The sequence below is a fragment of the Monodelphis domestica genome, chromosome 3 (assembly GCF_027887165.1).
Source record: "Monodelphis domestica isolate mMonDom1 chromosome 3, mMonDom1.pri, whole genome shotgun sequence".
Classification (NCBI taxonomy): domain Eukaryota; kingdom Metazoa; phylum Chordata; class Mammalia; order Didelphimorphia; family Didelphidae; genus Monodelphis; species Monodelphis domestica.
Genome location: NC_077229.1, coordinates 533,462,281 through 533,485,009, shown reverse-complemented (window position 1 = coordinate 533,485,009; position 22,729 = coordinate 533,462,281). Strand labels below are relative to the sequence as shown.

General features: G+C 37.7%; 1 protein-coding gene across 2 annotated transcripts in view; it reads right to left on the bottom strand.

Annotated features, from left to right (window-relative positions):
* Positions 1–22,729, bottom strand: part of LNPEP (leucyl and cystinyl aminopeptidase) — a 205,211-nt gene that overhangs the window by 81,199 nt on the left and 101,283 nt on the right. For both annotated transcript variants that reach the window (XM_007486571.3, XM_056825018.1), the window contains exons 12-16: positions 20,110–20,293; positions 17,731–17,887; positions 4,523–4,707; positions 3,775–3,936; positions 1,011–1,151 (exon numbers count right to left, since the gene is read on the bottom strand). In XM_007486571.3, the coding sequence (XP_007486633.1) occupies positions 1,011–1,151; positions 3,775–3,936; positions 4,523–4,707; positions 17,731–17,887; positions 20,110–20,293 (829 nt within the window). The remainder of the gene's footprint in view (positions 1–1,010; positions 1,152–3,774; positions 3,937–4,522; positions 4,708–17,730; positions 17,888–20,109; positions 20,294–22,729) is intronic.

The following is a 22,729-nucleotide window of genomic DNA, read 5'->3' as shown; positions in this document are numbered from 1 at the left end:
GCTCTTTGTGGTGGCAAAAAAAATTGGAAAATGAGGGGATGCCCTTCAATTGGAGAATGGCTGAACACATTGTTGGTGATGGAATACTATTGTGCTAAAAGGAATAATAAAGTGGAGGAATTCCATGGGAACTGGAACAACCTCCAGGAAGTTATGCAGAGTGAAAGAAGCAGAACCAGGAGAACATTGTACACAGAGACTGATACACTGTGGTACAATCGAATGTAATAGAGTTTTCTACTAGCAGCAATGCAATGATCCAGGACAATCCTGAAGGATTTATGAGAAAAACCACTATCCACATTCAGAGAAAGAACTTGTGGGAGTAGAAACAGAAGAAAAACAATTGCTTGATCACAGAGGTTGATGGGGATATAGATTCTAAATGATCACCCTAGTGCAAATATCAATAATATGGAAATAGGTCTTGATCAGTGACACATGTAAAACCCAGTAGAATTGTTTCATTGGCTATGGGAAAGGGTGGGAGGAGGGGAGGGAAAGAACATGAATCATGTAACCATGGAAAAAATATTCTAAATCAATTACATAAAAATTTTCAAATAAAAACAAAAACAAAAACAAACAAACAAACAAAAAACACATAACACACTGTTGTGCCATGGAGCAGGGTGGAGGATTCTTAAATCATTTGTTTACTGTAGGAAAGCACCAAAGCTGTTTTTCCAACATGCATGGCAGCACTACAAAGCCATTTAACTAGTCTATAGGCATTCCACCTGTAATCTTGGAAATGAAGTCAAGCATCTAAGGTTAATAAATGGAAGAAAAACAATAATTATTTCATACTTTAAAATGCCATATTTTAATAAAATAAGTGTTACAGATCAAAAGTGTTGCCATTAAAACACTTTTGATTTGTCCATAAAACTAAATTTCAGCCCCTGTGAGAGCTCTAAACAACTAGACACCTTTTTAATATACCAAAGTAAATACACGGTAATAATAGTAACTACTCTTCCAAGTTAATACTTCTTTGAACTACTTACTTCTGTACAAGCCTATTCCAATTCTCTTTGACAAAATCCCACGCAAATAAATGTCCAGCAAAACTTCGGCCGACAGTTTTAATGATGAGGGGCAGCTTTTGTGCTCGGATGACATCTCCATCAAGACCAGCTCTCAATAACCTAGGAAACAAAGCAGAGTTAGCCTCCTTCAATAATTCAGTTAAGTTTCTTCTTACTGAGCCAACAATTCTCAAGTCTGTTAGGCCTAGTGAGCAAAGTCTCCCAGTAATTGCTTTTAACTCAAGGGGAAAACACGAATACAAATTATTTAGCCTGTGATGGACCATCGGAATTAAAGCTGCCTTTAGTTTAAAATGTTCAAAGGATAAAATCAACTAGATAAACACTCTTACACCAAGATATTGGCAAATGGCTATATCTGAACTTGGGACAACGGAAAATAAATTCTTCAAGTGTAACAGGATGTAGAGCTTGATCTAGACCTGGGCTTCCTAACCACCAATTAATTCATGACAAATTTTTACTAGTCTTTAAGGTTTTAACTTCTTCATAGCTATTAACTTAAACTATTCCTTAAAATCCTTTCTCCCTGTATTTGGCACATTCCTTCTCCTGGCTCCTGATTCCCTTAACTTGACCCACAGAGACCCTCTGAAAAAGTGTAATCCTTACTCTGAATACTTTTGGTCATTTTTCAGTAGTGTCTGGCTCTTTGAGAACCTGTTTTGGAGTTTTCTTGGCAGAGACAGTGCATTGGTTTGCCATTTCCTTCTCTAGCTCATTTTACAGATGAGGAAACTAAGGCCAACAGGGATAAAGTGACTGGCTCAGGGTCATACAGCTAGGAAGGTTTCTGAGGTCATATTTTGAGCAAAAAGGCAATGAATCTTCCTGACTGGAGACCTGGTGCTCTATCTATATCTATAATGTAGTGGCATTACCATTGGTCCAAGGTAGAGAATTTAAAACCTTGATTGGTTCTTCAATATAGTCTGGGTTGGGATACAGGGTCTTGGACAGCCCTTGCTGAACTGTAAACAGATGAGAATATCTGAGGACCTGGGCGTTGCCAGGTCTGTTTAAGTGCATTTGTGTTAAGGAGTATGAAGGTTGCTAATCAAATGCAATAAACTATTTGGCCTCTCTTTTCATTCTTTCACCATCCTTATTCTTGACCCTTTGAGAGCACATGGAATAAAATCTAGTATATCTGTGTTCTGTCTGCCATTGTGCGTATGGGGCTTTGTCTAGAGAAAAGGCTATTGTACTACAATTTACAGATGAAGGAATATAGACGATACTCCTAGTGGCCAAATAATGCTCAGACTCAAACTGATTTAGGTTCAAAATAAAACAAAACTATCATTTCCTATCTCCTTGATGTCAAAGTTGACTCCTTAAATTAAAAAAAAAAAAAGTTTTGTGGGTCTCTATGTATCAGCTAAACCCAAGAGGAGTCTTTGCACACTGTATGGGTCTAGAGGGAAGACTTGGGTTCCTTAAGGATATCATGGGGGGGGGGGGGTTGATAGGGGGAGTGTGCAGCTAGGTGGCTCAATAGATGGAGAGCCAGGCCTAGAAGACAGGAAGTCCTGGGTTCCAATCTGACCTTGGATTGGAACCTGTGTGACCCTGGGCCTGTCACTTAATCCCAATGCCCAGTCCTTATGGCTTCTTTGCCTGGAAGCAATAAACATTATTGGTTCTAAGATGGAAGGTAAGGGTTTAAAAAGAAAAAGATATTACCAGGGTCAGTCCAAGTCAAATTATGAGGTAGGAGAAATCTGTCTTTAGCATCCACCCATCTCCTTTCTTCTGTCCTCCCTTTTCCATTCCCACAGTCCTATCCATCAGGAACAAAAACTCACATTAATAAGCCAGTTTACACCTAACAAAGGAGGGCTGGCCTGGCATCAGAAAACCTGAATTCAAATCTGGTCTCAAACACGATCTGTTGTGTGACTCTGAGCAAGTCACTTAACCTCCATTCCTCAGTTTCCTCAACAGTACAATGAGGATAATTATAGCACCTTCCTTCCAGGACTCTTGTAAGGATCAAAAGAGATAAAAGTACCTGGCACAGAGCAGGTACATAATACCTGATGATTCCCCTCCCTCCCCCCCTTTCACCAGCCTGTGAGGCATAGAGTATATATTATCATCCCTATTTTAGGGATGAAGAAACTAAAGCCCACAGAAAGTAAACTGCCATTTCCAAGATCCTGAGGCTACTCATGCCAAGCTTTCCTGGCTCTGTGTCCAGGACTCCTCCTCTGGGGATCTGCAGATTGCCCTGGCCCTGGCCCACACCTCCAAACGCTCTGTCCTTTCTCTGCCTCCCTCCCGCGGTTGGGCCCTTGATATCCACTGCCACAAAGGAGGAAACGCCTCTGACAGTAATAATTTTTTTAATTTTTTAATTTTTTTTTTTTTACAAAACGTGTTTTTTTACAAAATGAAGTCTGAAGAAGGTAGGCTTCAACCTCAAAAGAATTGATTTCTCGTGGGAGACCACAGACACCTGCAAATCAACGGGAGCAAGGCTGCTTTGCTAGGAAGCAAGGAAGGCTTCCAAGCACATCCTCCACAGCTGCCCCAGGGCCCTAATTGCCCCGAGCCTGGGCCAAGCCTGCTCCCTGGTCCCTGACCATCCCCGTATCTAAAGCCCCCTAAACCTGAGCCATCGTGAGAACTTGACCTGCCCAGCAACAAAACAGTTCAGCACATCAAGGAAGCAAAACAAGAGGCAGCCAAGATTAAAGTTCTCAGGTGACTTACGTACCAGTGCAGTTTGCGGACGTCCTCCGTGCTGGCGAGAGCTTCCAGGATTTTGTTCCGTTCGGTCTCCGACTCTAGAGAGCTGTACTTCTCAAACAGGAACATCCACCCCTCCTCGGTTTTCGCTCCGGCTTTGAACACCACCGTCAGGACGTCAGTCGGCAGGCTAGAGAGTGAGAGAGAGACAAGTGAAAGCCTAGCAGGGAGACTTTCACGAGAAGAAGGCACGCTGGGGAAGCGAGAGGGACTTTTGCACCTGGCGGGTCCTCATAATAGGAATAGCTGGCCCCTGCTTGAACCCTCCTCGAAGGTCTCAAGGAAAAAAGAGGGCTGACAGCATGGCTGTGCTCTCGATCCACATTGGGGGAAACGTCGAAGGCAGCTGCTCCGTCCAGGCTGAGCACCTGAGCACGTGCAGTCTGATCCCACTTCCTCTCTCCCCTGATCAGTAGGAGCAAGTGTGTCAGCTGGTAAATACAAAAGACCTAAAGGCAGCCTCTGGTGGCCGGGATTACTGGGGCCTCCTCTCAGAGGGAGGCTGTCTCTCTCATCGACAGGCTGAAGGAGTGGGGACGGCTGCCCCAGACGGCACCCACTAACACACTGCCCCAGAATCCCGCCTCCCCCCAAGGAAACCTGAAGGCCGTCCAGAGTGGCAGTATGTGACAGCCAACAGCGTGATCTCTTCTCCCTCTCATACTGCTTAAAGGTGAGGAGCAGACTGTGTGCTAATGCAGCAAGGCAGACATTACCTTTTAGTACCATTTGAATCTACCCAGGCTTGGAACAGCTTCAGGGCCTCCGAGTTACAGTTGTCTAGACGGTGAGTGCAGGCGAAGTTGAGCAGGAGGGAGCGAAGTTCTCTCTTGGATGGCGTACCTTCATCGGTCCAGGTTTGCTGTTGGATTTGGTGCTGAAGCAATTTTGCCAGCCTTGTCTAAAGAGAGTATGAAAGGAAAGAGGGAGCAATAGGAGAATCATCAGGCCACAAGCATTTATTCAGCTCAAACTATAGCCAGGAACTGTGCTAACTCCCAGAACATAGAGACAAGCAAAAAGCGGTCCCTCAAGCTGCCATTCTAATGGGGGATCCACTATGTACTCTACAAGGCTGAGAAAAGGCAGAGTAGATGGGAGGTCACTGCACGGAGTTAAGCAGATAACCTCTCAGTAAAACTTGATCACTGAAGCCCATTCACAGAAACGATCATGTTGCAAGGTTTGTTAAGCATCAAGTGATTTTTTATATCCTAAAAGTGTGCTTTTCCAGTTTAGCTTAAGGCTGCTGAGTGATACTGCCCAGGGGTGGGATGGGGTGGGGGAGTGGTGGTAAAGGCATGGAGAGAGAGAGAAGACTTGTAAGCCAAGATGCAAGAACCAAGCCTGGGGACCTGAGCTCTCTAGTCATAAGCCAGAGCATTCAGTCATTGCAACAAGTAATAGGGTCACACAGATTCCCCATTTCTATTTCAGTTGGCAAGGACAGAACTAGTCTGAATCCCAGGAATACCCTCTGTGAGGTAGACTGAGGGATGGAAAACCTGCTGCTAAATGTCTGAGGCCAAATTTGAATTCAGATCCTCCTGATACATCACTGCCTCACTTGGCTGTCCCCTTGTATATAAGCATACACATACACACACAGACAAGAGACACACACAGAGATACACAGAGGCAGACACACACACACACAAATCTAAATCAATTTAATGAAGACAGTTTTCTTCCAATGGTCAAATGCACAATTTCTCCTTAAATAAGTCAGGCAAGATTCCTTGGAAGCTAAAGGAGAGAATTGTGTTGAATATAGCTCTGATTTTCAAAATCAGCTCATGGAAGAGATCCAGGGCAGAGTTCAATTTGAAAAGGGATTTCTCTTCTTTCTTTTTAATGACTTTAGTGATCTAATTCATTCAGAATCATCCCATATGGGTGAAAGAGCATAAGGACATGAATGCTACTTCTGGCCTTCTCATTTTCTTTTTTTTTCCTTTTAAACATTATTTTATTTGGTCATTTTCAAACATTATTCATTGGAAACAAATATTTTCTTTTTCTCCCCACCACCCCGGCCCCCTGCCACCCCTCATAGCTGAAGCATGATTCCTCTGGGTATCACATGTATCCTTCATCTGAAGCCATGTTGTTGGTATTTACATTGGGGTCGTCCATTTAAAGTCTCTCCTCAGTCATATCCCCTCAACCCTTATAATCAAGCAGTTGCTTTTCCTTCTTCTTTTTACTCCCACCATTTGTCCTCTGCTTGCAGGTAGTGTTTTTTCTCCTAGATCCCTGCAGATTGTTCAGGGACATTGCATTTACCCTAATGGAGAAGTCCATTACGTTCGATTGAACCACAGTGTTTCAGTCTCTGTGTAGATTGTTCTCATGATTCTGCTCATTTCGCTCGGCATCACTTCCTGGAGGTTGTTCCAGTCTCCATGGAATTCCTCCACTTCATTATTCCTTTGAGCATAATAGTATTCCATCACCAACAGATACCACAATTTGTTCAGCCATTCCCCAATTGAAGGGCATCCCCTCATTTTCCAATATTTTGCCAGCACAAAGAGCGTAGCTATGAATACTCTTGTACATGCCTTTTTCCTTATTATCTCTTTGGGGTACAAACCCAGCAGTGCTATGGCTGGATCAAAGGGCAGACAGTCTTTTATCACCTTTTGGGCATAGTTCCAAATTGCCCTCCAGAATGGTTGGATCAATTCACAACTCCACCAGCAATGAATTAATGTCCCAGCATTGCCACATCCCCTCCAGCATTCATTACTTTCCTTAGCTGTCATGTTAGCCAATCTGCTAGGTGTGAGATGATACCTCAGAGTTCTTTTGATTTGCATCTCTCTGATTATAAGAGATTTAGAACACTTTTTCATGTGCTTATTAAACATTTTTATTTCTTTAACTGAAAACTACCTATTCATATCGCTGGCCCATTTATCAATTAGAGAATGGCTGAATTTTTTTGTACAATTGACTTAGCTCTTTGTAAATTTGAGTAATTAAACATTTATTAGAGGTTTTTCTTATGAAAATTGTTTCCCAATTTGTTGCTTCCATTCTAATTTAAGTTACATTGGTTTTGTTTGTACAAAAACTTTTTAATTTTATGTAGTCAAAATTATTTATTTTACATTTTGTGACTCTTTCTAAGTCTAGCTTGGTTTTAAAACCTTTCCCATCCCAAAGGTCTGACATGTATACTTTCTGTGTTCACCTAATTTACTAATAATTTCCTTCTTTTTGTTCAAATCATTCACCCATTCTGAGTTTATCTTGGTGTAAGATATGAGGTGTTGATTAAAACCTAATCTCTCCCACACTGTCTTCCAATTTTCCCAGCAGTTTTGATCAAATAGTGGATTTTTGTCCCAAAAGCTGGGGTTTTGGGGTTTGTCATAGAATATCTTCTAAGGTCACTTACCCCAAGTCTATTCCACTAATCCTCCTTTCTGTCTCTTAGCCAGTACCAAATTGTTTTGATGACTACTACTTTATAATAAAGTTTGAGATCTGGGACTGAAAGGCCACCTTCCTTTGTATTTTTTTTTATTATTTCTCTGGATATCCTTGATGCCTTTGTCCTTCCAAATGAACTTTGTTATGGTTTTTTCTAATTCAGTAAAAAAGTTTTTTAGAAGTTAAATGGGTATGGTACTAAATAAATAGATGAGTTTGGGTAGGATGGTCATTTTTATTATATTAGCTCGTCCTACTCATGAGCAGTTAATGTTTTTCCAATTGCTCAAGTCTAGTTGTGTGGAGAGTATTTTGTAGTTGTGTTCATATAGTTTCTGTGTTTGTCTTGGCAGATAGATTCCTGAGTATTTTATATTGTCTAAGGTGATTTTGAATGGAATTTCTCTTTCTAATTCTTGTTGCTGAGATGTGTTGGAGATATATAGAAATGCTGATGACTTATGTGGGTTTAATTTCTATCCTGCTATTTTGCTAAAGTTGTTGACTATTTCCACTAGCTTTTTTGTTGATTCTCTACGATTGTTTAACTAGACCATCATATCATCCGCAAAGAGTCTTGGTCTCCTCGTTGCCAATTTTAATACCTTCAATTTCTTTTTGTTCTCTAATTGCTACTGCTAGTGTTTCTAGTACAATGTTGAATAATAGAGGTAATAATGGGCATCCTTGTTTCACTCCTGATCTTACTGGGAATGCATCTAGTTCATCCCCATTGCAGATGATGTTTGCTGATGGTTTTAGATATATACTGTTTATTATTTTTAGGAATGACCCTTCTATTCCTATGCTTTCTAGTGTTTTTTAAATGAATTGGTGTTGTATTTTATCAAAGGCTTTTTCTGTATCTATTGAGATAATCATGTGGTCTTTTTGTTGGATTGCTTGTTCATATTGTCAATTATGTGGATGGTTTTCCTAATATTGAACCATCCCTGCATTCCTGGTATAAATCCTACTTGATCATAGTGAATGACTTGGAGTCTTTTTGCTAGTATCCTGTTTAAGATTTTTGCATGGGGCAGAGTCAAGATGGTGGCCTACAAGGAGCAGAAGTTCAGACCTCTGAATAACCTTCTTAACCGATCACAAACTAAATGCTCCTAGGGGACAGAAAAACAAACTTGACAACAAGACAGAGCCAAGGAACCCTCCTGCTGGACTTAATTCAAAAGGTACGCCCCCGGAAAAGCCGGAATCCAAGAACACTCAGGTTTAAGGGGAAGACAGAAGGAAGGTCCCAGGACCCATCCCTCCTCCCACGCAGAGAGTTGAGACTCCAGCGGCAGTGGGAAATTCTGGGCGGGCAAAGGTGCTGGTCTGAAGGGCATAGCTTGCGAGAAGGGCTGTGACAAGTTCAGAGAGTCCAACACAGACAGTGGGGAAAGAGCTACAGAGGGAGCATAGACCTGGCAGCTTGGCCAGAGCTGTGGAGATCCTCCATATTTGCTCCAGCCTTCCAGGAAGTTTTGGAATCAGAGCAAACCCAGCCCAACTAAGCTGAACTTAATCCCATCAAAAGTCTCCAGAACTCAGGGAAGCCAAGGCTCCACACACATCCTCATTGACTGCTGGACTTTAATTCAATCAAAAGCCTCCAGAGGACAGGGAAGCTTAAACTCCAACAACCCCCTACCAGAGACTATACCAAGAGATCTCTAGTTAAAGCTCCAAGAGAAGAGACTGACAGAAGCTCCCAAAACCTAAAAAATGAGAGGAGCAAGAGTACAGACAAATACAGGGAGTAAAGAAGGGGTGAATTTGAGCAAGCAACAGAAAAAGAAAAAAGTAACTACAATAGACAGCTTCTACTCAGCAAACAGAACAGAGGGGGAGAGATCAGCAAATGATAAATCAGAAATCCCAGCAAATTGGATACAGGCTGTGGAAGAACTCAAAAAAACAATTAAGAGAGGCAGAAGACAACTGGGGAAAGAACTTAAAAATTAAGATAAGTCATCTGGAAACAGAACTAAACTTGAACTAAAATGAGAAAATAGTGTCTTGAAAGCCAAAACCAACCAGCTGGAAAATGAGGCAAAGGAAAGACGGGGTAAAAAGGATGAAAGATGACCTTCAAAGAAAATCAGACCAGAAGGAAAAGGATGACCAAAAAGCCAGGGATGAAATCCAGTCTTTAAGAACCAGAATACAACAACTGGAATTAAGTGACCTCACAAGGCAGCAGGACACTATAAAACAAAACCAAAAGAATTAAATTTTGAGGAAAATATGAAGCATCTCATTCACAAAACAGAGGATTTAGAAAATCATTTGAGAAGAGACAATTTAAGAATCATTGGTCTGCCAGAAGACCATGACAAAAGAAAAAGCCTGGACATAATACTACAGGAAATTTTTCAGGAAAACTGCCCTGATATCCTAGAACAAGAGGGAAAAGTAGAGATTGAAAGAATCCACAGATCACCTCCTGTACTTAATCCCCAACTGACAACATCCAGAAGTGCTATAGCCAAATTCAAGAACCATCAGACCAAAGAAAAGATATTACAAGCTGCCAATAAGAAGCCATTCAGACACCATGGAAACACAGTGAGGATAACTCAGGATCTGGCTGCATCCACACTGAAGGACTGAAAGGCATGGAACATGATATTCCAGAAAGCAAGGGAACTAGGTCTACAACCAAGAATCAATTACCCAGCAAAACTGACTATATTCTTACAGGGGAAAGTATGGTCATTCAACACAACAGAAGAGTTCTAAGGATTCATAAAAAAAAAGACCAGACCTGAACAGAAAATTTGATGTCCAAGCACAGAACTCAAGAGAATCAACAAAAGGTAATTTTAAAAGAGGGGAAAAAGAAAAACAAAACAAAACAAAAACAAAAAAACTTTTTAAAAAGACTCAATAAGTGAAAATGATATGTATCCCCATAAGAAAAAAGGTCACTGGTAGCTCTTAAAAACTGTTGTTATTACCTGGGCAGTTAGAAGAATTACACTTAGAGGAAATAGTGACAATATGCATGTATAAATACATATACATGTGTGTATACAACCAGAGCTAAAAAAAAAAGAGGTTAATATTAAAAGAAATAGTAAAATAAACAAATGGGGGTAAATTTATATGTCACAAAGAAGTTCATGGCGGGAGGTGGGAGAACATCGATTCACTGGAAGGGTAAAAAGGTTGGAGATAGAAATACTCAACTCTTACGTGCTTTGAAAATGACCCAAAGAGGGAATAACAATCCAATCCATTGGGGCGGAGAATAGATTTGTGCCCCATAGGGGAGTAGAAGGGTAAGAAACGGACTGCTGGGGAGGGAAGCAGTACAAGGGAGGGAGAGGGGGGGGGTAATTTTAAAAAGACTAAAGGGGAAAATAATGGGGGGAATAAGAAGGTAGGAGGGTAGAAAGGGAAGTAAAATAAGGGAGGGAACTAGGGGGTCCAATTATAAATAAACATTGGTGTAGAAGGAAATAGTGAAAGAAGAAAAGGCAGGACCAGGAGTAGAAATCAAAATGCTGGGAAATACACAGCTAGTAATCATAACTCTGAGTGTGAATGGAATGAAATCACCCATAAAACACAAGGGAATAGCAGAGTGGATTGGAATCCAAAACCTTATCATATGCTGTCTGCAAGAAACACACATGAGTTAGGTAGATAAGCATATGGTGAAAGTAAGAGGATGGAGCCAAATCTATTGGGCAACAACTGACAAACAGAAGGCAGGAGTCGCAATCATGATATCTGACAAAGCCAAAGTAAAAATAAATCTAGTTAAAAGAGATAGGGAAGGTAATTACATCCTGATAAAAGGCAGTATAGACAATGAAAAAATATCTGTACTCAATATGTATGTACCAAATGGCATAGCATCCAAATTTCGAAAGGAGAAACTAGAGGAGTTCAAGGATGAAATAGATAGAAAAACTATACTAGTGGGAGATCTGAACCTTCCTCTATCCGAACTAGATAAATCAAACGAAAAAATAAATAAGAAAGAGGTGAGAGAAGTGAATGAAATCTTAGAAAAATTAGAGTTAGTAGATATGTGAAGAAAAATAAATAGGGACCAAAAGGAATAAACCTTTTCAGCAGCACATGGTACATTCACAAAAACTGACCATGTATTAGGGCACAAAAACATTGCAAACAAGTGCAAAAGGGCAGAAATAATAAATGCAACCTTCTCAGACCACAATGCAATGAAAATAATAATTACTAAGGGTACATGGAGAGATAAATAAAAAATTAATTGGAAATTAGGCAATATGATTCTCCAAAACTGGCTAGTTAAAGAACAAATTGTAGAAACAATTTGAAAAAAAAAAACTTCATTGAAGAAAATGACAATGGTGAAACATCCTTTCAAAACCTATGACATGCAGCCAAAGCAGTACTCAGGGGGAAATTTATATCCTTGAGTTCATATATAAACAAATTAAGAAGGGCAGAGGTCAATGAATTGGGCATGCAAATTAAAAAACTAGAAAGTGAACAAATTAAAAATCCTCAGATGAAGACTAAATTAGAGATCCTAAAAATTAAAGGAGAAATCAATAAAATTGAAAGTCAAAAAACTACTGATTTAATAAATAAGACTAGAAGCTGGTACTTCAAAAAAACAAATAAAACAGACCAATTATTAGTCAGTCTAATTAAAAAAAGGAAAGAAAAAACCAAATTGACAGTATCCAAGATGAAAAGAGAGACCGCACCTCTAATGAAGAGGAAATTAAGGAAATCATTAAAAACTACTATGCCCAATTATATGGCAACAAATATGGCAATCTTGGTGATTTGGATGAATACCTACAAAAATATAAATTGCCTTGACTAAAACAGGAAGAAATAAACTACCTAAACAACTCCATATCAGAAAAAGAAATTGAACAAGCCATCAAAGACCTGCCTAAGAAAAAATCCCCAGGTCCAGATGGATTCACAAATGAATTTTATCAAACATTCAACGAACAACTAATCCCAATATTATACAAACTATTTGACAGAATATGCCAAGAAGGGGTTCTACCAAATTCTTTTTACGACACAAACATAGTACTGATCCCAAAGTCAGGCAGTTTAAAAACAGAAAAAGAAAACTATAGGCCAAACTCCCTAATGAATGAATGCAAAAATCTTAAATAGGATACTAGCAAAAAGACTGCAGCAAGTCATCACAAGGGTTATCCACTATGATCAGGTAGGATTCATACCAGGAATGCAAGGATGGTTCAATATTAGGAAAACCATCCACATAATTGACCATATTATCAAGCAAACCAACAAAAATCACATGATTATCTTAATAGATGCAGAAAAAGCTGATAAGTTGATAAAGTTGATAAAATACAACACCCATTCCTATTGAAAACACTAGAAATTATAGGAATAAGAAGGGCCTTTCCTAAAAATAATAAACAGTATATATCTAAAACCATCAGCAAACATCATCTGCAATAATTTAAATTTAAATTTAAAGCCTTCCCAATAAGATCAGGAGTAAAACAACGATGCCCATTATCACCTTTATTATTTAATATTGTACTAGGTCTATTTTTGTTTTGGCTTTGTCAGATATCATGATTGCAACTCCTGCCTTCTTTCTATTAGTTGAGGCCCAATAGGTCTTACTCCAACCTTTAATTCTGACCTTGTTAGTATCTACCCACCTCATGTGTTTTTCTTGAAGACAACATATGGTAGGGTTTTGGATTCTAATCCACTCTGCTATTCATCTACATTTTATGAGTGAATTCATCCCATTCACATTCAAAGTTATGATTGTCACTTGTAACTTCCCTGGCATTTTGATCTCCTCCCCTAATTCTGACCTTTCTTCTTTTGCTATAACGTTTTAAACCAGTGATTTACTTTAAATCAGTCCTCCTAGTCCCCTCCCTTAATATGCTTCCCTTTCTAGCCCCTCCCTTTTTGTTCCCTTCTTCTTTTTTTTAGGGTCTGTTAATTTCCCTCCCTGGTTCTGGTGCGCGCTGACTTTAACTCTGGCTCCGTAGGTGTGGTAGGGAAGGGTAGGTCAGCTCAGTTTTGGGTGGGAGCTTTTTCGTTCCCTTATAGTGTGGAAATGCCCATGTTCCATGTACCTTCAGTGCTGCACCCTACTGTAGGAGCCCTCCATTCTTATGAGGACAGTTGTTTGGGGGTCTTTTGAAGTCGTCTGTATCATTGGGTCTGAGGAGGAAAAGCGAACCGCATCTAATCTGCTGTCATGCCTACCCAGAAATCCAAGAGGGATTTCTTATAGATAATAGATATATAATTAGGTAGATAGATAGATAGATAGATAGATAGATAGATAGATAGATAGATAGATAGATAGATAATATAGATATAGTAAGGCTCTCTAGATGCTACTCTTTGCAAATGACATTATGCTGGTTGCATCAAGTCCCAGAGAAAAGCAATCTCCTTGAGACCCAAAACCACTATAAAAATTTTGAGCCAAATATCCACAGAGAAATAACAAATAACTATTGTCTAAATTAGGCACATGCTATTAGATGTACAACTTGCAGATTTAGCAACTGGTATGTGTGTGTACATATACATGTGTATGTTTATACACACAAATAAAATAATCACTGGAAAAGAATGAGTTGAACGCAGAATAAAACAGAAGGTCAGACTGGACTACCAACAGGAAACTGAATAGCTCTGTTAATGACCCATAATACTATATAAAACAATGATGAACATTTTAAATATCAACATTTTGCTGCTACATGGCTAGGAGGTCGTGGATAATTACATATTTCCTAAAGAAATAAAACTGAATATTATCAGAGGAAAATGGAGGGGGCATGGTGGGTATGAATAAGTTGCTACATGTAATAAGGAACTATGAAGACATGGAATATGAAATACTAAAAATGTATAATTGTGAAAAGTTATAAATCAATAACCTGGGAAAAGCTTGAGATGGGCACTGGTATCCTTGGAATGTTAGGAGCAGGTGAAGCCTCCAGAACATTTAGTGGATCCCTTGTGGAAAATTAATGGGAAGGCATAAAAAAGTATCAAAGAAGTTGGCCAGGTATGATGGGATGGCAAATGGAACTCTTGGGGAGAACATCCAGATTTTCTTCAAATACTTGCATGTGGAGCAGCACAATGGAAATGTTTTTAGAAAACTTTCCCGTCATCTGTTTTTCTGAAAATGGTGTATCCTTTTTCTTCCTGAAAGTGTGATGGATGCTAGGTCCAAAAGGCCCAATCATTTTCTTCATTATGGTGATAACTTTTGTCTACTTGTCATAAACTGACAAGAACTTTTAGACTTCTTGACATGCAGCACTTTTTTAACTCAATAGATCACAGAGTATTAAAACTCAACAGAACCTCATAGGCCATCAAGCCTTCATACTTTCATTTTTTTTAATGTCTAAATTGACATAAAATTTGCCCAAACTCAAAATACCAGACTGATGGAAGGGCTAGAGCTCCTGACATCCAATCCAGGCCAGAATTCTTTCTATTAACCCATGAAATTTCTTCTCATTTGTTACATCAATTTAATTAGTAACCCACATTTTCCAAATAGTCTATTTTAACCTTAGTATTAAATATGAACAAAATTATAATACAGAATATTTTCCTAAAATAGCAAAGACATTTTAGATCTTTGTTGTATGAGGTCCTACATGGGGCAGGTGCTTAATTTGTTATTTTTTCAGTGCATTATAAATGTGAATTTTAATTTTTTCCTATATGACCAATGATGATTGAAGGTAGAATCAAGAGAACAAACACTCACATTTTGGGGGCAATGCTCTCTCTTTGTAGCAAACAATTAAATAGCTGCTAGAGCTTCTACAGTAGTCAGAGATGGAGTATTAGTACTCAGCCTTTCTAACTTTAGGGTACACATAGTTGGTTATAGATCCTTCACAGCTGCATCTTGTCAAACAGTCCAGCAATAGCAGCAACTATAACTTATGTCTTATTTTTTAATAAGAAAAAAGTGTCAGAATAATACACAAGCTAAAAACTTACATTTTGATTTACTGTTTTAATTTTGACTAGCCTTGGGCTGTCGAATGCAGAGAATTCTTTTGAGGGTCAAACGGGTGTTTTCCCCACTGCTAAAATGACAGCTTTCCAGCTTCTCTAGTGAAGAAGTCTTACAAAATACAAAAGTTGATTATTTAAAATTTCTACTTAAATTCATACTCAAGTCAGATCTATCAGACATATGGACTCAGGTCAAAAGAATACCCAAAGGTCCATAACTTAAAGAATGGGCTGCTTTGGGGACATCTTCCCTTGTCTTCCTCCCAAGATTTTACAACACAAATGCACAAGTTTTAGATGAGAATTCTGAGAGAAATTTGTCTACTATATATAACTAAGCAACAATCATCACAACTATTTGGCATTGATTTTAAAAAATCATCAATGCCAGATAGTACATGGGATCCAGAAGCAACTGAACACAGTTCAGTTTTTCATGAATCCAAGGACACAAAATTCAGAAACTAAGGGCTCACTTTCTGGGGAAATGGAAAGCAGTCTGGGAGAAATTAGGCTTAGATCAACAACTCACACCATACCATAATAAACTCCAAATGGAGTTAGACATATAAAGTCATAATAAATAAATCAGGGGACCTTTCACAACTTAGCTCAGGGGGAGTTTTTCACTAAACATGGGGTAGAGAGGATAAGAGATAAAAGGGACAATTTTGTTTACATATATATATAAGTGAATTGTTTGCTCAAAAACAAAAGGCATACAATTAGAATTAGAAGTAAAACAGTTAAGCAGAAAATGTCTGCTGCAAATTTCTGATAAAGGTCTGATTTCCAAGATATATAGAAAATTGATAGAAATATATGAGAACAAGAAACATTCTCAATTGATAAACAGTCAAAGGAATAGGAAATTATCAAGGGAAGAAATATAAATGTCAATAACAATATGAATTAATGCTCCAAATCATTAATAACAAGAAAAATTAAAATTAAAATAATGCTGAGGTTCCCTACACCCATCAAACTGGTGAAGGTGAGGAAGAAGGAAAATTACAATCGTTGGGTGAACTATAGGAAGAAATACCCACTAATGCACTATGGAAGTACTGTGAATAGTTGCAACCCTAACAGAAAGAAACTTGGAATTATGCCCAGAAAGCAGACATGTGTTTTTCAACATTTGACTCTCAAACACACACACACACACACACACACACACACACACACACACACACACACCAATTTTTTAGCACTTTCTGAAGTCTAGATAATCAACAAAAAAAATGAATCAAGTCCTGATCTCTAGTGGTTTTCTAATTTCCAGGTGGCAATGTTCACACTGAAAATCTAATAATTCACACCAGGTGGTATGAGCTGGCTACAGCACACCACTGCCAAGAAGTACATATGCACTGATCCAAAGATGCCACCTCTAAGCATTTACCCAAAAGAGATTAAAGAAAGAGGAAAAGATCCATCTGTATAAAAATAGCATTTAAGCACTTCTAGTTATAGCAAAGAACCGGAAATTAAAAAAAGATATTCATCAACTGGGACATGGCTGAACAAATCAGACTATATCAATGTAATAGTGTAATATTACTGTAAAAAATGACTGTGGCAGTTTGGTAGCACAGTGGATAGACTGCCAGGCTTGGAGTCAGGAAGACCTGAGTTCAAATTTGGCTTCAGAGATTTACTAGTCTTGTGAACCTGGGCAATTCACTTAACCTCAGTTTCCTCATCTGCAAAATGAGCTAGAGAAGAAAATGGCAAACTACTCCAGTATTTTTGCTAAGAAAACCCCAAATGGAGAGTTGGACCTCGGACATGTCTGAAAAATTACTAAACAACAACTAAAAGAATGGATACAGAGAACCCTGGAAATACACTTATGAACTAATGAAAAGTGAAGAACCAGAACTATCGATTCAATGTCCACAATGACATAGAGAAAAACAACTTTGAAAGAATTAAGCGTCCTGATCAATGCAATGACAAACCATGACACCAGAAGACTGTTGATGAAGCAAATCTCACACCTCTTGGTGGAGAGGTAATATAGACTGTAGGTGGAGATAGATATTTTCAGACTTGACTAGTAGAATATGAATACATTTTGCTCAAATACTTATTTGATATAAGGGAGAGTTCTGGGGCAGTACTGATGATAGATACTGCCACCCCCCCCCCCCCAAAGGAAAAAGAAGTTCAGGAAGGACAGAGACTAACTGTCCTACAACAATGAATTTTTAAAATTATAGATATAAATTCATATCTACATATCTATATTTTTAAAAGCTGTATGTAATAGGGAGATTTGGAAGAATTTTGTTCTGACTGTTCTGATTGTCAAGATAATTTCATTCCTGGTCCTCATCAAATCTCCTTTTAAAAAAGATTTCACAACTATTAGTTGAAGAAAAAATTTTAACTTGATTAGACAAATCACAATTCATTATTGCTGGAAAGGAGAAACAAACTAGAGAAAACATACCACCATCCTTTGGGCTAGCTCTATCTCTCCAATTTTTTCAAGCAGGTCATAGATGAGATCAGTTTGGAAGAGAGCTTCAGTGATTGGTGCAGTATGAGTTTCATTTCCAAGGTAATCAATCAGATCAAAGGCCTTTTTCAGAGACACCTTTCCTAGGCTAAAGTGTCAGAAAATAAGGGGGGAAATTAATCAGGAGAGAAACCAATCACATGAAATTTAAATTCAGTCATGGCATCCAGAAAAAAGTAGGTTAACATTTTCTTGATCAAGTTTAGGTAAAATGAAGAGAAACATGTATTTCACAAATAAGTATTCTTAAAAAGCAGGAATAGGAACTGATTTCAATTTAGACCCTCTGGGAAAAGATAGGAAAGAAAATTAATTATTATTTTTTCCATTTGGCATACATTTTTTGGACTTTTTCCATAACGCTGTTCATATATTTTATAGAACTTTATTTTTCAAAAAAGTTTTCATAATAGTGGGAGAAGTTATGCTCCTGAAATAGTGAATCATAAAAATAGGAAAAAATAATTTAATATAAAAGAAAATAAGTGATGACCAATAGCTATGAGAGCATTCCCCTCCAAATAACAAAAATCTGTAACCAAAAAAAAAAAGGTCCAGTCAAAGGTCCATCAAAAATATAAGAGCAAAATATCTGTGTGTAATGAATTTTGGAGTTAGAGGAGACCTCACCCAGAGGCCCTAATTTTAGTCTCCAAAAGGTGTGGAAATTTATTCAAACCATTTCCCTGCTGGGGGAACAAAACTGCCAAGGTATTCAGGATTACCTACTCAATCAAAACCTTCCTTAATTTGGCATAATCCCATCTAGCTATTTTTGTTTTTCCTAAATATGTACCCTTTACCTCAGACACACCAGTCTCTCCTGACTATTCTCCAAATTTTGCATATTCCTGCTTCTTTACCTTAGCTTATGTTGGTCCTTTACAGGAGTCCACCCTAATCTTACCAGTCCTTTAAAGCCCAACTCAAACTATATCTCTTTGCTGAGTGCTCTAGTACACCACTATTCTCCCTTAATACCACACAATTTATGATTTAATTATTTACAAATTCTTTCCCTCTTTTGCTATTAATCTTATCTCCTGAATTAGCTTGTAATCTTTAAAGAGAAAGGTTATGTCTTACATTTATTTCATATATCAAACTAGAAAAAAGCCACCTAACATCTCTTAGATATTTTAACTTTTTACAGAATTTAAATTCCTGCATCCTGTTGTCTCATTGTTATTCTCACCTTAAGAAAGAGAGGCACACTTGAAAGGCAAGAAAAAGAAAAACAGTGAGCTTAGAAGTACAGCACCATACCAGCACTGGAAACCTGGGATCTTACCAGATGTCACTGAAATTAATGAGTAAATATTAAATATAACATTTAACTAAGAGAATTTTAAAAATAATTCCTTTAAAAACTAGACTCTTTGGCTTGAACTCTATAGTTTCTTTAACTGCCATTGTCTGAACCCCTTTAGCAATTATTATCAATTTCCTCATCTGTAAAATAGAGATATTACTAGCACCTACCTTCCAGGGTTGTGGTAAAGTTCAAATGAGATAACTGTAAGAGTTTAGTACAATGCTTGGCACTTAGTAAAATCTATACAAATGTTAGCTATTATTATTTTTTTAAATTATTAATACATTACTATATATGACACATAGAACTACATAAAGGTTAGTTGTTACTACTTTTAAAAATTATTATCAACATATGACTACATATGTATGGCATATATATATGTGTGTATATGTATATATGTATATATATACATATATATACATATACACACATATATGTGTGCAGTTAAAAATATATATGCAGCAGTTAAAAAATCCTTGTTGGTTGCTGACTGAATGACAATTTCTTCCACTGACCCGGTTCTCCATGCCAATAATATCCATCCCCACTACTCAATAATTCCTCTTAGGATCCTTTTGGATCTCAGCTAAAATGCCACTTTTCTACTTGAAACTTTTTCTAATCTTCTCAGGTGAAAAGGGACTTCCCACACGAACTACCCAGTGTCTCTACCTAAATTGAGACCTATTTAGAGGTTAATGTCTCTCTCACTAGACTGTAAGCTCCACAAGAGGAGACTCTTTTACTAGTGACTCTGAATCCCCAGCACCCAAAACAGGGCTTGGAATAGCATCTACCCTACTTATGTTTGTTTGCATCTCTTCTCAAAGACCAAAGAAAACCCAGGCTCTGAGTCTTTTTCTTCTGGGTATCCCCTCCAAGCACTTTGAAATGTACAATTCATGGCAGGCATGAAACATTTATTCATTTGATTTGGACATTTATAAGTAACAATTCTCAAGGATTCTTGTCAAGAAGAACCAATTCCTTACCTTGAAAGCTCAAAAATGTTATTGATGAGGCCAGCTCGGTCTTTGTCACTCAGGACACTAATGTTTCTTTGCAATTGCTGAATTAGTGCATCCCAGTCAGGATCTGCATAGTGTACAATGTAGTACCCTGTCATATCCACATTGAACTTAACCCATTGTACTTCTTCTGTAAGACTGAGGACATCTAATTCCGATAAAAGGAGAAAGAGAAAGAAAACAAAGACTGTCAGTTAATGACAGCTTTATTCTATTTCAAAATTAGCAGTTTTGAATTTTGTTAAATATATAATTTTCCTGGGAAACCAATTCCATATTCTCCATTATATTTATCTTGCTTATGACACAACAATGTGGTAGTGAAACAAGCTTGTTACATCTATTTCTCTAAAGTTTCTTAGAAAACCCTTAAGTGACAGAAGGCAACAAATAACCAGTTATTCCAATATTATTCTGGGAGATCAAAGAAATAAGGAGTATAAAAATGTATTTATCCAAAGATCTGGCATCTTAGGAAGAAGTATTTACACTAAGTGATTGTGAAACATTGTTCTTTTAAAAACAGGTTAGGTCAAGAAGCAAAGAATGGTGAACAACAACAGCTGGTGCAGAACGGTGAATCAGTCTTAAGACCATTTGATACAGTGTTTTCTGTCTGGAGAATGTAGTTTTGTTTTGTCTTAACTTTAAATTTATTTATTTGTTACATTAAAGTACCGGGGTAATTCCTCTCCTCCCATTACAGAAGGCTTCATCTGACAAAAAAAGAAATATGTTAAATATGAAAAATGAAGTCTTGCTTTTTTCTACATATCTGTACTTCCTCTGGAGGTGCACATAACACAGGTCATTTTTCAAACAATATTTCTGTTGCTTTATATAATGCTTTCTTGATTCTGCTCATTTCACTTTTCATAACTTCATTTGGTCTTTCCATGTTTTTGTTTTAAACACTTACCTTCTGTCTTAGAATAGATATCAAGTATTGGTTGCAAGGCAAAAGAGCAGTATGGGTTAGGATTCTGGGATTAAGTGACTTTCCCAGGGTCACAGCTAGAAAATGGCTAAGGCAAAAACCACCTGCCTCTCTATCCACTGAGACACCTACTTGCCCTTTTCCATGTTTCTTAAAAATTATCCTGTTCATCATTTCTTGCCTCAGTATTATTCCATCACAATCATATGCCACAACTTGTTTAACCATTCCCCAACTGATGGGCATCTTCTCGACTTCCAGTTCCTTTGCCATCACAAAGAGAGCTGCAATAAATATTTTAGAACTTATAGGGGTTTTTTTTTCCTTTTTCTCTTTTGCATGAAACACTTCCCATGTCTTTAATACATTTAAATTCTTTGTTTTGCTTACTCCTTTTGTGACCTTAAGTAGTTTAAGCTTTGTGGGACTTAGTTTGCTCTGCTTGAAATTGAAATAAGGTCCTCACTTTCTAGGCTCTGTGCCTATTGAGTGGAAAAAATCCCCAAACTTACTTTAGATGAGATTTAACAATCCAATGATTCAATTTCTTATAAGAGGCTGAGAAGTTTCCAACAATACACTCTCGTTAGAAAGCGAAAACTCTTCAGTTCTGTTTGATCCAATATCATGATTTCAAATTTTCTCTGATGAATATTCTCTGATCTAACAGGTCTTGATCGATCAGGTCAACTTGACATTAAGAAAATTCAAACATGGCACTTGTTGTACCACAAAGTACAGAATTATACTTAGTTATTCCCATTCTTAAACAGTTGCATTTTTACTGTCAAAATAAATGGAAAGGAAGCCTCCTAGCACTTGGTTCAATTGCAATGAAAATCTTCTTAGATTTCTCTGGGATCAACCAAATCTGCTCTAATGCAGTCTAAGATTTTTCTCCCACAAGTACACTCAAGGGCAAAATGAAAGAACAATAGAGATGACAACAACGACAAAAAAAAATAATGACACATGTCACAACTTGTTTGCCTCAATTTCCTCATTTGTAAAATGAGAATAATGGCACCTATCTCCCAGGGTTGTTGTGAGAATGAGATAATATTTATAAAGCACTTAGCACAGTACTTGGCACAGGGTAGATGCCACAGAAATGCTACTTATCAAACAACTAATCAACATGCATTATGGCACCACTATGTGCTAGGCATTGTACCCTGAAGATACAAAAAGAGGCAAAGGACAATCTCTATCCTCAAGGAACTTACAATCTAATGGGATGCCTACATTTTAGCGCTGGCTCCTAGATCAAATAATGTCTCAGTTAACCAGACCATCGCTGCTGATCCTAATCAAAAGGGAAAATAAAGATACAAAAAAGATCTATTAAATTCATAATGTCTTCTGCATAGAAGAGAAAAGCTAAAGGACTTAATTGTTTATTGGGAACTTAAAGAATAATTTCTAATATAGTAGTTATAAATGGCAAAGACAGATTAAATAGTCAAATTTATTCCTTTGCCAAAGCTGAATATAGTTGTCAAAAATAGAAGCAGTAGCCATGCAAAAAGGAAGACATTTTTAATTTTATCCCTAAAAAATTAACTATTGGCTAATCTGAAAGTATCACTAACTTTCACCTGCTTAATTAACAGAATCATTGGTGACCAGGACTTATCAAAGTGTGCA